Genomic DNA, 25,558 nt, shown 5'->3' with positions numbered 1-25,558 from the left:
CTTGTCTCAAAGGCTGGGGTCTTTGGGTTTAATCAAACATTACGTTACTGTGGTCATTGACTACTGTGTCTTGTGTACCTAATCTGTTCCACTGATCCACTACTCTATTTCTTAGCCAGTAGCAGATAGTTTTGATGATTACTGCTTTATAGTATATTTTGAGATCTGGTATTGCTAGGCCACTTTCCTTTGTATTTTTTTCATTAATTCCCTTGACCATTTGTTCTTCCACCAAATAATATTTTTGTGGTTTGATTGGTATGGCATTGAATAAGTAAATTAGTTTAGGCAGAATTGTCGTTTTTATTATATTGGCTCAGCCTACTCAAGAGCAATTGATTTTTTCCAATTGTTTAGATCTGACTTTTATTGTGTGAAAAATGTTGTGTAATTGTGTCATATAGTTCCTGGGTTTGTCTTGGAAGGTAGACTCCCAAATATTTTATATTGTTTACAGTTATTTTAAATGGAATTTCTCGTTCTATTTCTTGCTGCTGGGCTTTGTTAGTCATATAAAGAAATGCTGATGATTTATGTGGGTTTATCTTATATTTTGCAACTTTGCTAAAGTTGTTAACTATTTCAAGTATTTTTTGTTGATTCTTTATGGTTCTATAATATACCATCATATCATCTGCAAAGAGTGATAGTTTTGTTTCTTCATTGCCTTTTCTAATTCCTCCAATTTCTTTTTCTTAATGTTATAGCTAACATTTCTAGTCCTATGTTGAATAATAGTGGTGATAATGGGCATCCTTGCTTCACCTTTGATCTTTTTGAGAAGGCTTTTAGCATATCCCCATTATGGATAATGCTTGCTGATGGTTTTAGGTAGATACTGCTTATCATTTTGAGGAATTCTCCCTTTATTCCTTAAACTCTCTATTGTTTTTAATAGGAATGGGTGCTGCATTTTGTCAAAAGCTTTTTCAGCGTTTATTGAGATAATTATACTATTTCTGTTGGGTTTGTTATTGATATGGTCAATTATGTTGATAGTTTTCCTAATATTAAACTAACCTTGCATTCCTGGTATAAATGACACCTGGTCATAGTGTATAATCCTTGTTATATATTGCTGTAATTGCCTTGCAAGTATTTTATTCAGAATTTTTGCATTGATAATCATTAGAGAAATTAGTCTTCTTTCTCTGTCTTAGCTCTTCCTGGTTTAGGTATCAGCACCATATTTGTATCATAAAAGGAATTTAGTAGGACTTCTTCTTTGCTTATTTTTCTAAATAGTTTGTGTAGTATTGGAATTAATTGTTCCTTAAGTGTTTGGTAGAATTCACTTGTGAGCCCATCTGGCCCTGGGGATTTTTTCTTCGGATGTTCATTAATGGCTTATTCAATTTCTTTTTCTATGATGAGGTCATTTAGGCATTCTGTTTCCTGATTTGTTAATCTGGACAATTTATATTTTTATAAATATTCATGAATTTCGCTCAGATTGCCAGAATTATTGGTATATAGTTGGGCAAAATATTTCGTAATGATAGCTTAATTTCTTCTTCATTGGTGATGATTTCACCCTTTTCACTTTTAATACTATTCTTGATGTTTTTAAGGAATGAATAAGCATGATATCTTGTTTATTTTGTGTTAGGAAAAAAGGTAAATGAAGAATTTTATTTATAAGTGTAGTGCAAATAACTTTTAAAAAAATTTGGCACACTCAATTTTATTTCACTGGGAACAATACCAAAACATATAAACATTTTAAGAAAAACATGTCTTTCTTCTATCATAAAGGAGTATGATATATTTTTCAAAATTGTATTTCTCAATGCACAGAATATTAATTTTGATTTTTTATTAGTTAGACTTCAGAAATTTTGACTACATAACAAAGTATATAGCAACCATACATAAACAATTCAACAAAAATAAGACATTGCTGACCTTTGCTTTGTATCTGGATAAAACTAGCACATGTCAACATTTGGAAAATAACTAAAAAATGGAGTGTGTAAGATATGGCAAGAGGTGACTGAAAGTCAAACCAGCAATGTCTGAGTAATGAGATTGAGAATAAAATGTTCCAGGTTGGGGGTTAGGGAAATGGATTTGTTCAGTGCTATCATGTTTTTGCTAACACAAAAAGGACAACAGTTTAAGTTCCTAGTCAAACCCTTCAAAAAGGCAGAGAGCAGAAGGCAGAGAGACCTGAAGCTCAGTTAAAGCCACCAACATTATAAGCAAATGCTGTACAGAAAAGTTCCTTTCTAATTATTCCCCATTTAATATTTTCCAGGTATCAAACTAGGTCCCCTTAGGTATTCCCACAGTACTCCCCTACCCCCCAAAAGATGTGTTCGTGAGCATTCCATTTTTCTCAGCTCTCTTAACTATATTGTGGTAACATGTTTATAAGAGACATGTATAAATGTATGGATATGCATGAATAACGCTTGCTGAAAATGATAGTTAAGAGAAAATGTAGTGCAAAGCCACTGATTACAGAGGTGGTTTAGCTTTGAGTAGCAATAGCAACCATGACTCCTTTCAATCTGCATGTGCAGTATGCCTGGTAGATTTGTTTGTCTACTGTTTCTATCATAATCACAAACAATGGTGGATAGGAGAAGGAATTAAATAAAGATGTATATCTGGAGTCTTGTGGCTCTATTACTCTGTAACATGAATAGCCTTTACCACTACTATAGTCAGAGCTTACAGAGGAAGTCATGCCCATTCTCAGTGCTGATCACCAGCCAGGAAATATAAGACTTTCTTTTGGTTCTTAGAACTCTGATGGCTCTGAGGACCTTGGAGGAAACCATGCCAAGTCCCAGGGTCCCTTGTAGACACCTCTTTTTCCTATATTCCAGCAACAGGGGCAGGTTTGCCCTGAAACATCCTCTTCCTATTGTCACTTTCTTATACAGTTTTTCCTTTCTAGGGCCCATTTTCTATTTAAAGCTCTTTTTACCATTGAGATGGGGAGATTTAGGGAATCCTTAAAATAAATATCCAATAAAATCCAAAAGAATCATGCAGTGGTTAACTTTTACTCAAGTACATGGCATATTTTCCATATATATTATCTATGAAAGCAAAATAGTACTTTGTACACAATTCAAATTCTTCCCAAATGCATGAGCATGGTACATGTGCCCTTTTACCAGAGCAACATGGCAGGCAGTTCAATCCAGAGCAAGCTAACCAATAAAACCCCCAAGCACAAAGAAGATGATGTCCTATGACTATGGGCCTATTTTACTCCCAACTTGGAATATGCCCCAAGCCACACATAGATAAATGCAACATCTACCTCATATCTTTATTACGCTTTCAGCTTTTCATTAGCAATAATAAAAGAAATGACTGAATTGTACCCAGGAGAGGTTTTCCTAATAACAGTGTCACAGGATCTTTCTCTCATGTTGTGATACTATAGGGTCACCCCATTATATACTATACTTTTAGAGTCTAGATGTGCATCATAAATAACCCTGATATGCTATTTTGGTGTGGGGTGAAATAGCTAAATTTTGGTTATGATTGCCATAGAAAAAAGTTCAGATACATTCACTGCTTAGAATATTGTATGGTGCTGTATTTTGTGATCCGGCTTCGAGTTGTACCAGGGGAGGCTGATCCGATGGTCTGGTTAAAATGCTCAGAATTCCTCACGTGGCCAAGTGTAGAACTGCCACTGCTGTTCAGACCGATGCTACTCAAGCCACCTCCCCCACTTCCCAGGCTGCTCATCTCAATGCCACCCCCACTTATGCCAGATCCACTCAAGCCTATTCCACCTCCACCACTCATGGTAACAGCACCTCTGCTCACGTTGCTGCCAGCCATACCACTAACACCACCACCACTGATTCCAGTTACCCCAGCTCCAGAAACAACTCTCTCTGTAACAACTACATTATGGGCACCAGATAAATCAGGATGAATACCTAGATTGCCCATCAGGCCAGAAGTTGGTCTAATTACTCTTTCAGTTACTACCACATTTGATGTATCTCTGGGGTCAGGGATACTCAAGGAGGTAGGTAGTATTGAATTTGGTGCAATTACCCTCTCTGTCACTACAACATTGGACCCTTCTCTGAAATCAGTTAGATCTAACATTCCCTGGAGACCTGAGCCAGAGATGGGTCCTACCACCCTCTCTGTCACCACAACATTTGAGCCATGCCGAGGATCCTGAATATGTACCGGGGGCTGTAGGGACCCAGTGGTAGTATATGACTCAGTCACTGTAACATTTCCATAGCCCAGGGGATCAGGTATAGGCACAGGATGCTGAACTCCGGGCCCAGAGGGGTAGGTGCTCTCAGAAACAACTGTGGTGGTACCAAAATGTGGAGACTTTGGTGGGTGTCCAGAAAAATCATTTCCCTGGGGAGGACAACTGGGTTCGGTGTTGTCAGGTGGCCAAGTGTAATCAGCATCTGGATAGGAATCAATCTCTTTTCCCAGGCTAATATCTGCCAATTTCTTAAATTTCGGCCCCAAGGTGTCTAAGTAGCTGTCATCCTCGTCTTCTCCAATGAAACTACAACAGCCAATGGAGCCAGCAGAAGAGCCGACTCCTTCAATATCATAGATAAGTAAACAATCATTTGATGGTCTACTTTCATCTTCATCAGCATAGGCAAATGCTTTCTAAATTTGTGAAAAAAATTGAAAAGTCATGCATACATTTTAACACATTAAACAGTACCTTTTCTTTCTTTGGACTTTATTAATTTCTTAATGAAAGAAACTATGAATAAGAATATTTTTTAAAATATCTATCAGATGTCTAATTTTTTGAGATATCTTTTTTCTGTTCCTCCTTCTAGGCCTTTTTCCTTCACCTCCCCCATCTCATTATTTCAAAAGTAATATGTCACATGCAAAGCATTGTACTCAGGTTGATTCAAAGGTAAAATTGTACCTAATCTCCGTCCTTAAAGAGTGTGCAGTCTAGAAGCAGAGATTTGGCATCTACACAAATAACTAAAATCCAAAATAGAACAAAATAAATACATGAGAAGTATTGTTCTATAAGAGTTCTGGGATTCATAAAAAACATATCTGATGAGGGGATATCAAAGAATCATAGATTCAGAACTTAGAAAGAACCTTGGAGGTCATTTAGTCTAACCCTCTTATTTTACAGAGGAGGAAACTGAAGCCCAAAGGTTTAAGTGACTGGCCCAAGGTCACAAAGGTAAAGACAGACAGGGGATAAAACCCTTGACTTCAAATTCTATGTCCTTTCTATTGCCCCAAACACTGAAAAAATAACATACATGAGGAATTTACTCTCAACAATTTGGTTGGCAATCATTTGTAATCATTAATTTGCTGATGCCTAGTGTTGACAGTGTACTTACTATAGTCTGTGAGAAATGTGATTTAACCTCATGGACCCACTCTAATGATTAATTTACATATTGCTCAATTTAGATAGAATAATACAGATTGCCTAGCTAGTCTTCACATAGGTACTTGCATCTGTTCTCTAAAAATTTGGAAGAAGGTACTTAAAGCTGATGTTGCTCTTTGTGCATCTCCATGCATGATGCCTCGCATCACACTAATAACTCTGAAAGAGGAGAATGGAGCTCCCCTTGGTTTGTCTGTGTATAACCTTCAGGTGGAATTATAGTCAAGAGTCCAGGAAGATTTATCTAAAATATTGGTTCCAGAAAGATTGGAAGAATTTGACTCTGATGCCCTTCTTCATATGAAGAACTAAGAGACCCATAGACCCTCTGCCAAGTGAAAGAGCCTACAGGCCAAACGCTTGCCCTCTCTCTCACGTGTTGTTTATAATATTCTACTATATATATCTAGGATGAGGAACCAAGTCTATATACTTTGTATAGCAGCTGGCAAAATAATTTAGCAGCTAATAACGACAGTGACAACTACACCACCTCCAACAAATTTTAATAGAGGCAGCCAGGTAGTGAAGAGGATGGAATGCTGGACCCGGAATCAGGAAGACTTGACTTCAAATCTGGCTTCAGATACTCACTAGCTGTGGGACTCTGGGTAAGTCACCTAACCACTCTCTGCCTCAGTTTTCTCAGTTATAAAGTGGGGATAATAATCGTACTTATTTTCCTGGGTTGTTGTGAGGATCAAGTGAGATCACATTTGTTGTGCTTAGTGTTTAGCACGGGGCTTGGCACATAAAAGAGTTTATTAAATGTTTATTTCCTTCCTTCTTTCAATTGGGCACTCATTGCATCAGGGCAATACTTTTATTCCTCTATGATGGATTCCCTATCCCAGAGGCCATTCCAAACCCTCTCTATTCATCAAGCTTCCCACACTTAGCCCTTCCTCCACCCTCTCATTTGAGGACCTCATACTTTCCTGTGAAAATTGAAGCCATTTTTTTTGTGAGTTACCTCTTGTCCCTTTCTATTTCTCTTAAAATCTCTTCATGGCATTCCCCCATTCTCTCCTTTCCTCTACTCTCTGATAATGAGGTAGTCCCTTTTCTTTCTTCTCCTAAGGCCAGCTTCTCTACGTATCACTTTGACCATATCTTCTTCTTGTCTTCTCCAACAGATTGTCCCCTCCATCATTCTTTTCCTCTCTAATCTTTGCTATCTCCCTATCTAATGGTTATTTTGCGATTACTTTAAAATTGCCAATCCTTTTAAAAAAAATCTTTCCCAAACCCTGCCACCTTTCAAACTATCATCTTATGTTTCTTTTCTCTTTCTCAGCCATACTCCTACAAAAATATGTCTGTAGATGTTACCTCTATTTCTTTGTTACTCACTTCTTCCTTTGCAGTCTCACATTTGACCTCCTGACTGAACTGAAGCTATGTACCCTGCCCCAATTACAAATCATCTCCTCATTGCCCACTCTGGTGAACTTTTCTCTAGTCTTCATCATTTCTGACCTTTCTTCAGACTTTAATGCTATTGATTCCTTTCCCTTCTTAGGCATTCTGTTTCCTGGGTTGTTATGACATTGCCATCCCCTGGTTTTCCTATTCCTCCTCTGTCCTCTTTGCTAGCTCATCATTCACATCATGGGACTTAACTCTAGATGTACCCCAAGGCTCTGCTCTGGCCCCTATTCTCTTTTTCTTTCTATACTCTCTCACTTGGTGGCTTCATTAGCTTCTATGAGTTTAATTACTATCTCTATGCAGATGACTCCAAGATCTGCATATCCAGTCCAAGTCTCTCTCAAGCTCCATTTTGTACATCACCAACTACTGTACATTCAAAAGTGCCGGTCTCATAGACATTTCAAATTCAACATATTTAAAGCAGAAACTTATCTTTCCTCCCAAATCTATCCTTTTACCAAACTTCACCCCACACATTCAACCAGTAACTGAGTCTTATCATTTCTACCTTCACAGCATTTTGCATCTATCTTCTTCTCAGTATTCAAAGAGCCAACACCCCACTTGGAAGATTGCAATGGCCTCCTAATGCAGCTTCCTGCTTCAAGTCTATCTTCATCCCATGGTCTCTATCAGCTGCCAAAGTGCAGTTCTGCTCATATTGGTATTCTACTCACTAAACTGCTGTGACTCCCAATTGCCCCAGGATCAAATATATAAACTTCTCTGTTTGGTTTTTAAAGTGCTTCATTACCTGGATCCAACATATTTTTATAGCCCTATTATGTAGCTCCTCTTTCTACATTCTACATTCCTGACAAATTGGCCTTCGCTCTGTTCTTCACCCATGGCATTCCATCTCCTACCTCCATGCCTTTTAACTGGCTCTCTTCCTTGCCCATAATACACTCCTTCCTCACCCCTGCCTCATACAATTCCTCACTTTCTTCAAGACAGTTTAAGTATCATTTTCTTCATGAAGTCTTTCCTCATCCACCTAATTCTGGTGCCTCCTCTCCATATTTACCTAGAATTTAAACTTCCTTGTATTTATTTATTCTGTAAATACTTATGTATACACGTGTGTATTCTCTGACGGATTCAAGCCTCTTGAAAGCACTGACAGTTTTGTTTTGTGCCTCTGTCTCTCCAGAGCTTAGCACAGTGCCTGGCATGTAATAGGTGCCTAGCAAATATGTGTCGATTGATTAATTGATCAGTAGACTTCCAAAAGGCATAAGAATTTGATGTTGTAACATCCTGGCTGCCTAGACAGCCAACCCAAGTGACATTCCTCTACAGTTTCCCACTGGGTGGCGGCATATACTCTGGAAGATTTGAGAATACACTCTAGAGAATAAGGCTGTCCTAATGCCACCCCCCACCTTACCCATGTTATTCACTTCTCCATCTTATAAGGCTGTAGAGTAATATCAGAATTGAATGGAATAGGAGATTGTATATTATTATTTTCTTTTTTTTGAGAGGGGAAGGCAAAGCATTTGGGGTTAAGTGACTTGCTCAAGGTCACACAGCTAGTACATGTGTCAAGTGTCTGAGGCCACATTTGAACTCAGGTCCTCCCGACTCCAGGGCTGGTGCTCTATGCACTGTGCCACTTAGCTGCCCTGAGATCATATATTATTGAAATATTATTTATCTGCTTAGACTGATAGAGTCATAAATAATGCAGAAGTTGCCATTACGTTCATTACCTGGCAGAAGTAGCTTTCCATGAAGTTCATATTCAGGCCTCCTTCTCTACATTCTCTCATGGAATTCCTTCTTAATGTTCCAGAATATCCTGTACAGACTTCAGGGATTGCAGATGTTTTCACTCCATTTGTTAGTTCAAATCTTGATGTTCCCATTCCTCCTTCTCCTAGGTCTCTCATTTCTCTTTCTCCATATTCATTTGTATAAACTCCTAAAAATATTATAAATTTAATGTTTAGGACTCCAAAGAAGCTTACTGAAATATTTTGTTTATCTAGACAGGCACAACACATTCCTGATCAGGCATTTAAAAACAAAGAAAGAAGTTAGAAGAAAGAAAGAATTGTCATGGCAAAAGAGTGAAAGACACAGCTATTACAGAATCAGAATCACAGAATCTCAGAGTTGAGAGAGGCCTCACAGACCAGCTAGTCTAATTCATGCATGAATGAGAATCCTTTAGATGAGAGAAAAGAGATAAAAGTGATCCTCCGTTCTCTGAATTCCTCCAATGACAGGGAACCCAGTAGCAGTGTAGTAAAGTAGAAACATTGCTAACCCTGGAATCAGGTTCTAATCCCCACTCTGCTACTATATAACTAACCTTGAGTAAGTGACTTAACCTCTCTAGGCCTCAGTTTCTTTTTTTGTAACATGAGTGGGATGGATTTGATGACTTCTAAGATCCATTTTATCTCTAAACCTATGATTCCAGAGAACTGATGATGAAACATGCTATGTACCTCCTGACTAAGACATGATAGATTTTGAGTACAGAGTGAGACATATATATTTTTGTATGCAGCTAATGAGGAAATTTGTTTGGCTTGATTATGTATATTTCTTATAAGCCATTTGTTTTTCTTTTATCTTTTTTCCATATGAGGGTGGGGAAAATAGATATCTGTTAATTAAAAACACAATAAAAATAGAGAAATAGGTGGGAGAGGGTGCTACAGTTGTGGAATATTGCATGTCCTTTCAGATGAGGTCACTGTTTGTTAGTTTCTACTTTATAACAAGTGATCCCTCACAGAATGGAGGTAATCTGTTTGTAATTTAAAAACAAAAAGTGTCAATAAAACAAAAAGTCTATGGTACCATGGTGCTAATTGTGGGGGCATTTTTCCTTATACCACAACTAAATTTGCCTCTTAAGAACTTCCACTTCTTACTCATCATTCTATCTCCTGGGGCCAAGTGGGATAAGTCTAATCCTTTTGTTTCATTATGATCCTCTAAATATTAGTACTTGAAGACAGCTATCATGTCCTCCTCTAATTATTTTCTTCTCCAGGCTAAACATTTCCACTTCAGCCGACTATTCTTCTATGGAATCTGCTCTTGGCCATCATGGTAGTATTTCTCTGAGTATTCTCCAGCTTATTATTGTCTTCCCTCAAATGTGGCACTCACAGCTGACCATCATACTCCAGAGGTAGTTGGACTGGAATAGAATACCAAGGGAGTCAGACTTGTAGAATTATTTTGCTCTTTATGAAGTCTAAATTCCTGTTAGCTTTCTCATGAGTTGACTATGATGGAATGATATCTAAAAAATAAAATTAAGGGATATGAAAGAGGGATGACTATGATGGTATGATATCTAAGGGGTAAGAAAGAGGGATATGCTTGGAGAAGGAGGAATTGAAAAGCAGAATGGAATGAATTATGTGGCATAAGAGAGATTCAAAAGAGCTTTTACAATGGAGAGGAAGATAGGGAGGGGTGGTAGACAATGTTTGAATCTTATTCTCATAAGATTTGACTTAGAGGGAATAATACATAAACTCAGTTGGGTGTAGACATCTATCTTTCCCTGCAGAAAAGTAGGAGAGGAAGGGGATAATAGAAGGATGGGGAAGGGGCTGATAGAAAGGAGGGAGGATTGGGAGAGGCAGTGGTCAGAAGCAAAACACTTCTGAGGAAGGACAGGGTGAAAGGAGAGAGGGAGAAGGATTAACGGGAAAATAGGATGGCGGGAAATGCTCACTAATCTTAACTGTGGAAAAAAATTTACAGCAAGTTTCTCTGATAAAGGCCTCATTTCTCAAAAATACAGAGAACTGAGTCAAATTTATAAGAATACAAATCATTTTCCAATTGATAAATGGTCAAAGGTTATGTACAGGTAGTTTTCAGATGAAGAAATCAAAGCTATCTATAGCCATATGAAAAAAATGCTTTAAATCACTATTGATCAGAGAAATAAAAATTAAAACATTTCTGAGCTACCACCTCAAACTTATCAGATTGGCTAACATGACAGAAAGGGAAAATGACAAATGTTAGAAGGGATGTGGGAAAACTGGGACACTAAAGCATTGTTGGACTTGTAAACTGATTCAGCCATTCTGGAGAGCAGTTTGGGCATGTGCCCAAAGGCCTATAAAACTGTGCATACCCTTTGACCCAACAATATCACTACTAGGTCTTTTTCCCAAAGAGATAAAAAAGGAAAAGGATCTTTATGTACAAAAATATGTAATATGTATAAAAATAAGCTCTTTTGTGGTGGCGGAGAAATGGAATTTTAGGGGCTACCTATCAATTGGGGAATGGCTGAACAAGTTGTGGTATATAATTGTGATGGAATACTATTGTGCTACAAGAAATGACAAGCAGAATGCTTTCAGAAACAGCTGGAAAGACATACATGTATGAAAGTAAAGTAAACAGAACCATGAGAAGAGTGTACACAGTAACAGCAATATTGGAAGATGATCAACGGTGAATGACTTTCAGCAATACAATGATCTAAGACAGTTCCAAAGGATTTATGATGAAAAAATGGAATCTGCCTCTAGAGAAAGAACTGATGGAGTCTGATTGCAGGTCAAAGCAAACTTTTTACTTTCTTTATTTTTCTTGTTTTTTTTCTCTTTTGGTCTGTCTTTTCTTTTAGAACATGACAAATGTGGAAGTATGTTTTGCATGATTACACATGTATAATCCATATCAAACTGCTTTCCTTCTCAAGGAGGGGGGAGGAGAAGGAGAGAGGAAGGGAGAGAATTTGGAACTTAAAATTTAAAAAAAAAGATGTTAAAAATTGTTTTTACATGTAGTTGGGACAAATTGGGACATGTAATTGAAAAAAATATATATAAAAACATTTGGTATAGCTTTCCCAGAAAGTTGTTGAGATGCTGGAGACCCATTGATTATTTGAGACTGTTAGAGTTCATGGTCCTGTGGGTGATGGGGTAAGGCCATAGGACAGTGGATGAGAAGGGAGGGGCAGGAAATGGTAGGTCTGCATTAGCAAATGGTAGTACCAGCCACAGGCAAGAAAAAAAAGTATATGCGCTTCTAAGAGAACTAGGATCCTATTTCAAAAAGTAAAGAGTTTTGTGTCCAACACTCAAGTTCTCCATAATTCTGTTAAGGTTCAGAGTTTGGTGGAGAATAATATAAAAAAAATTACATACTTGGAGAAGAATGACACCATAATTATTTATCTTGAAGAAACAAAATGGTATGACTATTTGAATACATATGAAAGGTTTTTTAGGTTTATAGTGAATGATAAGCTAATCCATATCTCTAATAGGGACATATAAGATATAAATGGTTTAAATTATAGTACATGTGATTCTTTGGCTGTATCCTAAGATCTTGTCTACTCTTCTGCCTTAAGACAAACCTATATTTAAATGACTCTTGCTGTATTTGATGACTCCCCAAGAAATAATTCCCTGTCTTCCCTGTCATGAAAGGGAGAAATGTCTGCTGTATATCCCATTTTAATTGAGCTGGCTGAAATGCCTCCATGATGTTCAATTGTATATATTTATTCTTAAGTAGTTGGGTATGTTAGCAACTCTGAGATCAACATTTCTATTGATGTTGAGAGAAACCTTATTTTTCAGGTTATTACACTGATGATGTGTTTAGTGATATCATGATGAAAAGGTGGAGATTCAAGTCCTACAAATGAGCACTAAGTTTCACTGAATTGGAGTTAAACTTTAATTAATGTGAAATTTAAAATTTCACTCTAATGTAAGAGCAGAATATCCTGATCATCATTGACATCTCAAAGAAATTAACACTAATCATATCATCTATAAAGTTCTATATTCCTTCTCCTCCTAATAATAATAATATTTACATGGCATCACTTTGAAGTTTGCAAAGCACTTTATATATGTTGTCACAGTTGATTCTCATAACAGCCATGTGAGGTAAGTGCTCTGATTTTTTCCTTTTTACAAATAGGAATGTAAGGATGAGAGTAGGTAAGTGACTTGGCCAGTTAATAAATGTCCAAATCAGGATTTGAACTCACGTTTTCCTGTTTCCACATCTAGCACTCCATCCCCTATGCCATCTAGTTGTACTCTATGGCTATGATTTCAAAATGTTAAGGATAAACTTCCAATACAATGGTCTTCAAAAAATTAAGATTATGAGTCATCCAAAAAGCAATGTATGGAGTGTGGTAGGCATGAGTAGGCTACATCACATTACCAATCTAGATTTTCACAGGAGAAGCAATGTAATTGATGTCATCAGGAGCATGTGTGAGAAGAAAAGGAATTGGCTTGTTCAGGGAGTGAGAATATGGGATAACTGATAGATGACTTGCATGCTCCACTGGTAATCCCACTCAATGCCAAGAATGGAGAATAAAAGGATAATTCCAGCACTCTGGGTGGGCCCCTAAAGAGGGTTAAAGGGAGGACAGGGATAAAAGTGACACAAGACGTGAAGGCATGGACGTGGTATGATCTTCACCTTTGGAAAGAGTAACCCAGGAATGTGTTGTAGGCAGCTCAAACCAGCTCATGGGAGCAGATTTTTAATTTTTGATTGTTAGCATTTGCACTTTGGAAATCAACAAATGCTAGAAATCAGGGCTTGATTTATTGTTTTATTGATTGGCTATATTGAAAAATATGATGTGAAAGTGTTGGAGAAAATGTTAAGAATGCAGATTAAACTTACACTTGTTTCGTGCATACACCCCACCCCTACCCCTCCAGCCAGTTGTTCCACATTTACCAGCATACTCCTGAAGTCCCAGGGCTGAGATTGCAGAATCGTGGAAGCATGAAAGAATACAACCAGAAATAATTTTTCCAAAAGGCTGTTATGTACAAATGATAAATCTTAAAAGTAGAGGCCACTAAAATTTTTAAATGAAAGTGTGGTTTGCCCTTAACAATAATTTGTGTGTGTGTGTGTGTGTGTGTGTGTGTGTGTATGTATACACACATATACATATATATACACACACACATATATATATATACATACATATATATATATATGGATGTATCTTTTTCTCACCATTTTAAGTATGTAATAGCAAATAAATTTGCGTCCCACTTACCAGCAGTGTCAATACATTCATTCATATTTCCACCAGCGTCTATCACTGGTATAACTGGCACACAGATGTTGTTTATATCCTAAAGAAAGGAAACCATTATTTCTTCCCTTTGGCAACAAATAAAAAATGTCCTTTTCCATTCTATATTTCATATTCTTTGTCTCCTCCCCCATTTCCCTCGGATTTCTAAGGTGTGCTTTTTTTGTGATTAGATTTGCAACTTCATTGGTGTCAGGAACTTACAGTGAGGAAACTCCCCATACCAGTGCAGATGAGTCCTGGTCATGCAACTTCAGAATCTTAAAAGTCTTGGAGAGCTATCTGATCCACTGAAAAGGATTAATGACTTGTCCAGATCATACAACTATCATGTATCACACCGAGGCAGTGTTGAACCCAGGTCTTCCTGATGTGGGGGGGGGCAGCTCTTTTTATACTATATCACTCTCATATGTATATATTTTATTAAGGTACATAAGAAGCTTTGAGATCTACTGTTCTTTACCCTCATTCAGGAAGTTTTTCCTGATTAATTTAATTCCATTCGGATAATTCCTTTACTCAGTTTATGACATTTCATCCATATTAATTTTGTTTGCACTAAAATGTTAGGTCTTAAATCATTTTTCAGTTTAGGCATGTGCCATCTCTCCAATTACATTGTTAGTTTCTTGAAACAATGGGCTATTTCTTCTATTTGTTTTGCTTTTTTTCCCTCTTGCTCCTATTCCTGTCCCTTGCCAGAACCTAACAGGAAAGTTCATGCCCAGTGGATTTTAATAAATGTGGACTTCTGCATTTCTGACCTTTTAATTAATTTATTTAGAACTCAGGTGTCAGCTGAATTGCAAAGAACATTTCTATAAGATCAATACTTACATCAGGCTGGGGTCCCTCTACTGCCCAGGTATGGATTGCACCTTCTGAACACTCTGGAACAGGCTCAAAACCTCCGCCCACACCACTGGCACCCCCACAGTCACATGCTGTCAACAAAAATGGGACCACTGGCAAAGAGAAGTAGAAATAGATTCAATTAGCAACAGATCTATGTTTTCATGGAAATGATTTTTAAAAAAATATACCTATTTAATTAATTGAGAAAACCATGCTCAACACATTTTGTTCTGAAATTGCTATAAAATAGGAGAAAAAACAACTTTAAAATATTTCAAGCACTGAAATAAATTTAAACTTCTGTCATTGACTGCACTCAATTATAGTATAGTACAGAGTGGTCACATACAGGCCACTCCTGTCATCAATTCATACCCTTCTTTAGGACTTAAGATGATTCCCTACGGTTGGCCTCATCAAGTCCAAAACCTTGGCCTTCAAGGTCTGTGATGATTTGGCACCTACCTATGTGTCCAACCTTGTGTCTCATTCCTCTTTAAAACCTGCCCTCCATTTCAGTCAGTCTAGTCTTTTCACTGTCTTTCAAATATGCCATGATTATTCCTACCTTCATGCCTTTGTACATGCTGCTTCTCTCTCCTCAAAAGATGACTCTCTTCTCTTCCACTCATTGAAATCCTAATTATCCATCAAGACTGAGATTTCAATATAGCCAATCAATAAAACAATAAATCAAGCCCTGATTTCTAGCATTTGTTGATTTCCAAAGTGCAAATGCTAACAATCAAAAATTAAAAATCTGCTCCCATGAGCTGGTTTGAGCTGCCTACAACACATTCCTGGGTTACTCTTTCCAAAGGTGAAGATCATACCACGTCCATGCCTTCACGTCTTGTGTCACTTTTATCCCTGTCCTCCCTTTACATCCACTAATTCTTCTCCAGCTATTCCAGGCTATCCTAATCTCTTTGTTTACTGAACTCTTGCTAATGCATGATAATATGGCACAGGAATAAATGAAGGCCGAAGCTCACTTTTGTTAATTATACAATCTTCTTCCCCACCCAATCAAACATTTAACAGAAATTCAAGGGCCAGTTCAAATGCCACCTGCTTATGAAACTTTCCTGGATACTCAAACAAGAAACAATTACTCCTTTCTTTGAATGAATATGCCTCATTTTATCCATCTTATACTTTTGCACTATATTTTATATTCTTTGCTATTTGCTTAAATCTTTTCTCTCCCATTTTCTCTCTAATTTTCTTGTAGGCTGGAATCCAATCTTATTTATTTTTCTATTTCTCATAGGATCCAGTATGGTGCAGATAGGGAATAAGCATTTATATAATGGCTAGTTTGATTCTCACAACAACCCTGGGAAGTATGTGCTATAATTATTTCCATTTTACAGTGGAGGAAACTGAGGCAGACAGCAGACTTGCCCTATGGTCACACAGCTAGCCAGTTTTCTAAGGTCAGATTTGAACTCAGGTCTTCCTGACTACAGGACTAGTGCTCTAGCCACTGTCCCACCTAGCTGCCTCTAGTTCCCTGCTCAGAGCAGGACGTTAATACTTAATGTTTTTTGAATGAGTCAGTGAATTCTAACCAGCTTCAAAAGGAAAGACAATCCAGTAAAAAAAAAATCAGTCAACAACATCCGAAACAAATACGTTGTAATTTAAACGAAAATAATAATTCTGTTTCATTTGGGCACAGGCTTATAAGGAGTAAAAGAAGGCATAAACTGGAGGTGTCAGCCCCTTTTGTAAGTAAGCACTGCTCTAGTTACATAGCCACTCTTAATCACTCACTGTCATGGTACTCATGTTTCTTCTACATTGGCAATGGCATAGATTTCAAATCTAAATAGATAGTAAAGAAATTACGAGGCCAAGTTTAGTAGAGAAACAGAAAACACCCCCCTCTTCCTCTTTCTCCTCTACAGACATTTGATAAATAAATGAAAAACTTACACCCAAGCACCAGGAATCCCATGATCAGCAGACCAATGCCAGCAGGACCAAAATGTACATTATCTCCAGGGTAATTGATGAGTCCATTACCATTTTCATAACTTCTAGTGGTAGGAACTGTGTTAGGGTTGGGGGTGATTATCTCACGGTTAGTGGTTTCACTTGTGGTTTCTCGCTCATTTCCTGTGCTGCCTCCACTTGTGCTGCTACCTCCTTCTGTTGTGCTCCCATCCTTGTCCCCATTTCGCAGCTCTTGCAGATCAAGAATAATGGTACCAGTACAAGTTCTTTGGAGAGTATCTGAAATGGTAAAATATTAAAGAATGTCACATATAAAATGCAGCTGCCATTCCAAAGCATATGTCCTTCTTTCCTAGGTTGTTTTTTTTTTTCAGTCATGACGAAGTTCATCAGATGCTCTGTACATATATTTCCTGCACTTAGCATAGTGCCTGGCATATAGTAGGTGCTTAATAAAGGCTTATTGATTAATTGATTTTCACAATGTTGTCAGTTTCTTTTATATTCTTCTGTACATTGGCATGAGAACAGCTTTCTTTTTAAAGTTTCGCATTACAGATCTGAAGTCCTGAATGTATGATCATTATCTGTTTAGACTTTCAGAGTTGTCAAGAGAATCAAATTCTCACCAAGGTTACAAGGAGCTTCAAAACTATCTGCAGCCATGTTATGGATAACACTAGATAGGATGATGGAAAGAACAGGATATTTGGCAGCAAAGTCCCTTTAGTTGCTCATAAATACACCACAAGTATCTATAAACTAAAACAACGCCATGGTAAAGCTGTGGGCCTATAAGAGGTACATAAGAGCAAAAGGGCAGTAAAACATCCAGACCAAGGAGAAGCCTCAACTTGATGTGGGGCAAGTTGAGAAAAATAGAAGGACAGAATTTCTGTCAACTATTTCAGTTCCAACTGTTCATATCTTCCATTGTTGGAGTCATTCAGATAAGCTGGACATGGAGGAGAGGCTGTAGAAATTCAGCAACATGCATCAAAACTTTTCTGCGTTTATACTAGCACTGGGTCAAAAGGTGCTCCTTCTTTGGTAAGAATTGTGTATCATATTTACTGTCGAGAAAAACTTCATTAATTGGAATTAATCAGGAGAAAGGTCAATTTTAATGGAAGAAATATGCTAACTGTGAAATGGTCTTAAGAATTATGGCTGTGTTGTTTTATTTTTGGTCCCTGGTACTAGATGAATCTATGATTTCAGTCGGCCAATAAATATTTAGCGGGATAAAAAGAAAAGGCAACTTCCCCCCTCAAAAAAAATGACTGTCCTCAAATAGCATATATTCTAATTGAGGAGACAACAATAAATAACTATATAGGTATAGGACACATAAAGGGCAGATGAAGGTAATATGAAAGAAGGTAGCAGTTTCAAAGGCCTCCTACAGATGATGGGATATGAGCCGATTCTTGAAGGAACCTATAGAAATTAAGAGATAGAAATAAATGAGTTGAGCATTCCATGCATGGGGGACAACAGTGCAAAGGCTGGGATAGGTTATGAAATGTCATGTTTGAGAACTTGAAAGTAGTCCAGTGTAACTGGGTAGAATTCATGATGGGGAGTCAGGTATAAGAGGAGTGGAAAGTAGGAATCAAAAGCCAAATAGAGGACTTTATAGTTGATCCTGGATCTAATAGAAAGTCAACAGAGCTCACTGAACAAGAAGGTAAAATGGCTAAGCCTAAGTTCTAGAAAAATTGCCTTGATAGCTGAGTTGAGGATAAATTGGAGTGGGGAGAGACTTGAGGCAGGGAAACTTGTGAGAAGGTTATTGATGTTGTCCAAGAGAGAGTTAAACTCTCTGCTAACCTCTAGACTTGCATCTTCAACTGCCTATTGGCCATCTTGAATGGATGTCTTATAAATTCAACATGTCCAAAACTCCTGGGTTTTCCCCCAACCCCCACACTTTTCCTAATTTCCTAGTTGCTGTTGAGTATATTGCCATCTCCTCTAGGCTCACAGCCTCAGCATTCTTGACTCTTCTCTCTAACTCCTCCTATCTAATCTATTGCTAAGGCCTATTGATTTTTATCTTCATAATATCTCTCTTATATGTATCTTTTTTTCTTTAGCACAACTGCCACTCAACTGAAGGCCCTTACATTTCATACCTGGGCTATTGCAGTAACCTGCTGGTTTGCTTTTCACTCCAGTCCACTCTTCGCTCAGCTGTCAAAGTGATTTTCCTAAAACATGGGTCTGATCACGGCATTTCTATACTTGAGTAACTCTAATGGCTCCCTCTCACTTCCAAGATCAAATATAAACTCCTCCATTTGACATTCAAAGTTTCCAGTCTGGTTATAATTTAATCCCCCACCCTACCCCCATTCTGTTATCCACCTCCTGGCTCTTCCTTGAATAAGACAGTCTCCTGACTGGCCACTTTCACTTGTTGTCCCCCATTCCTGTAATACTTTCCTTCCTCATTTCCATCTCCTGACTTCCCTGGCTTCTTTCTAGGCTCTTTTACAGTAAGCTTTTTTGAATTCCTCTTAATACTAGTGCCTTCATTTTCTGTTGGTTATTTCTAATACAGCCTGCAAATATTTGTATTTGCATGTTGTCTCTGCCATTAGACTGTAAGCTCCTTGACAGCAGGGACTGTCTTTACCTATGTGCCTGGTGCCTGGCACATAGTTGGTGCTTAATAAATATTATTAACTGACAGTGAGCACAGTAAGTCAGGACAGCCAAATATCCCATGAAATAATGTTTCTGGTTGCATTTGGGTCCCTGATAAAAAAAGACAATTCTATAAATACTTTCATTTACCTTTCCATGGAGAAGCTATAAGCTGCCCTTCCATTTATCTGTTACATCTCCATTATGTCTGCTGGTTTCATAATTAACAAAAGTGCCAGTAAGGATATGACTAAATCTCTTTAGTAGAATGCCAAGTCATTGGCCATTATACAAAGATATTACATTAACAATACATTTTTAGACAATTAGAACTATTTTATTTTTTAGTACTTTGCGCCCATGGCAAAAAAGAACTTACACAGGACTGAGGGTCAATTTGTGTTTTTGTTTGTTTACATAAGTTGCTGAAATAAAAATTCATTATCAAATTCATAGATTCTGGATTAGTGAAATATTACTACAAACATCGAAAATCTATATTTCTGATAGTTCCAATCTATATTGACTAATTTGGTAACCCATTAAAGGGAAAGATTATCACAATAAAAGAGAAATGATGAGTGTTCTGTTATTTCACTGTGAATATAACTGCATTAGTGAACTTTTAAGCCATAAAATTTTAGAAAATGCTATCTTACCATCTATGGATAGAATAGTTCCTTCATAATGTCCACCAAGGTTTTGATATACTTCTCTGGTTATTACATTGTTCAGGATAAGTTGGCCAGTTCTTTCATTAACAGCTAGCAAACCACCAGGATTCATTCCCATTATATATCTGTATTTTGAAGAGTTCCACAGGATTGTTAACAATTTGAAAAAAATGGATTTTACTTTATTTTTTATAGCCTGGGAAGATTTTTTTAATTTTAATTTTATTTTTATATAAATTTATTTATTTTCAGTTTTCAACATTCACTTCCACAAGATTCTGAATTCCAAATTTTCTCCCCATCTCTCCCACCCCAGGACAGAGTGCATTTTGATAACGCCTTCTTCCAATCTGCCCTTTCTTCTATTACCTCCCACCCCCTTTTCTTATTCTCTTCCCTTCTATTTTCCTGTAGGGCAAGATAGATTTCTAGACCTTGTTGCCTATATATAGTATTTCCTAGTTGCATATAAAAACAATGTTTAACATTCATTTTTAAAGCCTTAAGTTTCACATTCTCTCCCTTCCTCCCTCCCCACCCACCCTCATTGAGAAGGCAAGCAATTCAATATAGGTTATACATGTGTAGTCATGCCAAGCACATCCATAACAGTTATATTGTGAAAGACTAACTATTTTACCCTCTATCCTGTCCTGCCCTCCATTTATTTTATTCTCTCCTTTGACCTGTCCCTCCACAAAAGTGTTTGCTTCTGGTTGTCCCTTCCCCCAATTTGCCATCCATACTATTATCCCACCTTTCTTATAAAAATGCATTTTATTAAAAAATGAATGTTTATAATTGGACATCTTACCTGACTGTTTTTGAAGGTCCTCCTGTGTCCAGATCAGTTGCTACCATTGATCCAACAACAGAATTTTTCCCCATATTTTTAGTTATGATGTAAGTATTAGAAGCTGGAGCAAATACTGATCCTTCAATTTGATTTTCAACAGATACTGAGATGATAGTTGCTTCCATTTTATATTGAGATATAACTGAATGGTGGAATTCAGCTTTGTTTCTAACACCGATGCTAAGCTGCATGTTCTGTATTGCTTCATAATCAAGAGGCTAGAATGTAAAAAGAAAAGTATTGTCATTCTAACAGTCTCTCATGCATTCTCCCTTCTTTCCTCTGACATTGCCACCACCCTGTTTTAGGCCCTTATCACCTCATGACTGGATTATTGCAATAGCCTGCTGATTGATCTCTTTGTCTCAAGTCTCTCCAACAAATTGATCATACTAAAGTGCTGCTCTGCCATGTCATCCATGCCTGGACTCCCTGCCCCATTCAGTAAGCACCAGTGGTTCCTTATCACCTCCAGAATAAAATATAAGATCCTATATTTGACTTTTAAATTGATCCATGACCTGGCCCCTTCTTACTTTTCTAGTCTGCTTATGTCTTACCACACTCCTTCTCACATCCTATGTGATATAATGACCCTGGCTTCCTTGCTGCACCCAAATGACACTCCATCTCTCAATTCCAAGTATTTTCCCTAGATGTCCCCCATTCCTGGAATGCTCTTCTTCCTCATCACCTCCTTGCTTCTTTGGCTCTCTTCAGGTCTCAGCAAAAGTCCCACTTTCTACAACAAGATTTCCCCAGTATTCCTTAGTCTTCTTGCCTTCCTTCTGAGATTATCTACAATTTACCTTGTGTTACCTTGTTTGTACATAGCTGCTTGCATGTGGTCTCCTGCCTTAGACTGTTAGCTTCTTAGGAACTAAGACTACATTTTGCCTTGCTTCGTAATCTAAGCATTTAGCACAACACTGGTACATAGTACATAGTACTACATAGTAGGCACTTACTAAAAGCTAGTTGCTTGCCTAATCTAACAAGAAACAGAATTCTAACTTAGAGCCAATCAATCAACTAGATACAATTAGGTAGGTACTTTTTGAGTGCCTACTAGGTTCCAAGCACTGTTCTAGGTTCTGGGGACACGAAGAGAGCAGAAACACTCGAGACTAATTGCCAAGAATTTTCTCCACTTAAGTACAGATATATTTGTACTAATGCATGTGTCTATATTCACAGAGCAATAAATACTTCTTTGCCTTAATTTTATTTTAAAAAAATGAGAATTAATTGAGAGCAATAGCAGACACATGTAGATACTTTTTTGGAAAGCTACAAAATCGCATTGACCCAACAGACATGGTGGTGCATGTTTGTAATCTGTGCTGCCAGGGAGGCAGAGACAATTGTGTCACTTGAGCTCAGGCATTCTGAGCTGCCACGGGCTAAATACTAAGTGTGGCATCAATATGGTGCCTCTAGAGATCAGGGCACCATCAGACTGTTCAAAGAGGGGAGAACCCAAGCCCAGGTTGGAAACAGAGCAGGTCAAAGCTCCTGTGCCAATGAGAGTGGGTCTGTGAGTAGCTTTTATACTTTTGGCCTGGGTAAGCTAGGGAGACTTAGTCTTTTAACAAAACAAACAAAAAATAGATGTTCATGGCATTTGGTATCATTCATGAATTTTCAGAGGATGTGCTTATAAACAGCACCAATGTGGAATCTGGCTAAGTTTCTGAACTAGAGGTGAAAGAGGATGGAGGAGAGATGATCTTAATTAGTACCAGCTGCTGTTAGAAGCTAAAAGAGCCACCTAGTTATTTGATCTTGTTCCAGGTGACCGTGTTACATGACATTGAAAGACCTTAGAAGTAGTTTAATGTTTAGTAGCCTTATTCATTAATAAAAGACAACACATGAGCACAAAACATGATCCCTGCATGTCCCAAATCTTCCTGCTTCATATCCCGCTGGAGTTTCACTTGAACACTTACTTGCCTTGTTTCTATGATGCCAAAATATCTAGTCTTTGACTTTATTCAAGGGTTTCTAATGTAAAATGCAGAGATTATCTTGATTATAACTCTTTGAATTTTAAAATAATATTTCATCCACAATAGAACAATGAAAAGATTATTGGCTATGGAGTCAAAGGACCTGAGTTCAAATGCTACTCCTGATGCTTACTATTTGTGTGGCCTTGGACAAGACACTTCAACTTTCCCTCTGGCTTGAGTTTCTTCATCTGTAAAATGGAGGGATGGGGTAGGAGGAGGGGGTTGGATTAGAGGGCCTCTGAAATTCCTTTCTGCTCTTTATTTGTGAACCTATGATCTAACGAGCTGGAAATAGCAATTGCTTACAAGCAATAGTAGGAAAAGTTGTTTTCATTTAACAGATGGAGAAATTGAGGCATAGAGAGGCTTAATTATTTGTGGCGTTTCTCATGAATAACTGGCTGACTTTAGTTGGTAACTCAGTATCAGGTTTTTCAATTTCCATTTCAATATCCTAGCCAGTAGGGAATGTTAACTCTACTGGGGAACATTTTGAAAGGGATGCTTTAAAGTTTGGAAAGCATTTTGAATCCATCATCTCATTTAACTCAAAATGCTGCAGTGGAAAGAATGCTGGTTTTGGGAAGCAAGGGACCTGGTTTCAGATCTCATCTCTGTTATTTACTCCCTGTGTGATCTCAGACCAGTCACTTACTTTCTCTGGGCCCCAGTTTCCTCATCTGTAAAAGGAGAGGATTAGATTAGATGACCTCTGAGAACCCTTCCAGCTCTAAATCTTTGAACCTATTAATCTCACAATGAGCTTGTGAACTAGTTTTTATTGTTGTTCAGTTGATTGGTTGTGTTCCAGTTTTCATGACCACATTTGGGGTGTTCCTGGCAGAGACACTGGAGTGGCGTGCCATTTCCTTCTCCAGTTCATTTTATAGTTGGGGAAATTGAGGCAAACAGGGTTAAGTGACTCAACCAGGGTCATATAGTTAGTAACTGTCTGAGGCTGGATTTAAACACAGGTCCTCCTGACTGTCACTCTATCCGCTGTGTCATTGAGCTGTCCTTGTGAGGTAGTTACAGAAGGTATTATCATTCCCATTTTATGGATGAGGAATTGAAGCTGAAATGACTTGGTTATATGACGTAGAAAGTGACAAAAGCAGGATTTGAACCCAGGTCTTCTTGGCTTTAAGTCCAGCATTTTATCCTCTATGACACATTGCCTTTTTATAAGGAACTTAATGGGTTGAAAAAACTAGAACTAGTTGGTCAGACATATGCTAGTGATTCCAATAGCATTTTGTATCCCTTAAATGATTAGGAAAATTAGAGCTTGGGTGAAGAATTAGCTAAGTCATATGTAGAAAGGAATAGATGGAACCTTAACAATGGACTGAACGCTAGTGTCCTACAGACTGCAAAATGTCCAAACTTTCCCAAAAGGAAAAGTTAAGTTCTAGTTAAATACATTTTTAAAAAGAACATGTGTAATTATTAAATGAAATCATTTACATAAAGCAATTTTCAGATCTTAAAATGGTATACACAAATCTGCTATTGTTATGGCATCACAATATGCCATAAAGACTTAAAGGTAAAAACCTCAATATGAAACAAAATGTTTATTTTCTGCTTTGATTTTGTTCTTACATGAGTACCTAATTAGTACTGATGCCCATTTTCACAATTTTTATAGGGTAGATTGCAGAAAGAGAAGCAAAATAAAGTCTCATCTAAATTGAAGAAAAACAAAACCCAAAGCAACTCAAAATTAATTTTCCACAAAAATCCATTTCAGCATACAATATTTTTTGCTTATTAACTTGACTTCAGGATGAGGTGTGAACATAGCTGCTTTATGATGGACCTAATAAAGTGAACTTTTAAGTCAGAAGACCTATATTTGAATCCTAACTTTGCCATTCACTAGCTGTGTTACCTTGGGTAAGTATTTTAGCTTCTCTGTAGCCTCTTTTGTAAAATGGGGGTAAAAATGTGGTACTCCCTGTCTCATAGAATTGTTATGAAGGAAGAGAGCACTGGCCCTTGAGTTAGGAGGACCTGAGTTCAAATGTGGCCTCAGACAGTTGACACACTTACTAGCTGTGTAACCTTGGGCAAGTCACTTAACCCAATTGCCCTGCCTTCCCCCCTCAAAAAAAAAAGAATTGTTGTGAGGATCAACTAAAATAATGTAAGTAAAGCATTTTTAAACTGTGAAATTATGTAAACATGAGTCGTTATTTTGAAAAAGACCTTAAGCAAAATATTCCTTGTAATTGTACTGTACCTTGATAACTCGGAAAATTCCCTCGTTAGTCATTTCATCTGTTACTATTTCAAACCAGCCTCCTTCATTTCCCGACATAAAGAAGAAGAGTGCCAACCAATTATCTGATCCCTCTTGATCCAAGTCAATTACTTTGAACCGAGCCACTTCCTGGCTAATCATATTCTCTTGGATGCTTATTTTGTACTGAAAAAGATGGGTGGAGATTCAATTTTGAAAAATAATACAGTATTAGTTTCTGCATAGGAAGAAAATAGATTAGAAATTCAAGAAACATTTATAATTATAAATTGTTTAGAAAAGAATTAATTTATGCATTATCTGCAATATAAGCATCGCTCCTTGTCTTCCATGAATCCAGTTTTCATGAGTTA

The 25,558-nt window shown here is 37.5% G+C and overlaps 1 protein-coding gene across 1 annotated transcript in view; it reads right to left on the bottom strand.

Annotated features, from left to right (window-relative positions):
- Positions 1-1,928: 1,928 nt before the first annotated feature.
- The window catches only part of DSG1 (desmoglein 1), a 44,827-nt gene continuing 21,197 nt past the window's right edge, over positions 1,929-25,558 (bottom strand). The window contains exons 8-15 of the mRNA XM_036768074.1: positions 25,185-25,370; positions 20,883-21,142; positions 20,054-20,193; positions 16,722-17,021; positions 14,763-14,890; positions 13,884-13,962; positions 8,545-8,756; positions 1,929-4,626 (exon numbers count right to left, since the gene is read on the bottom strand). Coding sequence (XP_036623969.1) covers positions 3,535-4,626; positions 8,545-8,756; positions 13,884-13,962; positions 14,763-14,890; positions 16,722-17,021; positions 20,054-20,193; positions 20,883-21,142; positions 25,185-25,370 — 2,397 coding nt within the window. The 3' untranslated portion in view covers positions 1,929-3,534. The remainder of the gene's footprint in view (positions 4,627-8,544; positions 8,757-13,883; positions 13,963-14,762; positions 14,891-16,721; positions 17,022-20,053; positions 20,194-20,882; positions 21,143-25,184; positions 25,371-25,558) is intronic.

This window comes from Trichosurus vulpecula, chromosome 1 (assembly GCF_011100635.1).
Source record: "Trichosurus vulpecula isolate mTriVul1 chromosome 1, mTriVul1.pri, whole genome shotgun sequence".
NCBI classification, from domain to species: domain Eukaryota; kingdom Metazoa; phylum Chordata; class Mammalia; order Diprotodontia; family Phalangeridae; genus Trichosurus; species Trichosurus vulpecula.
The sequence above is the reverse complement of the archived record's forward strand: the minus strand, read 5'-3'. Positions and strand labels throughout refer to the sequence as shown.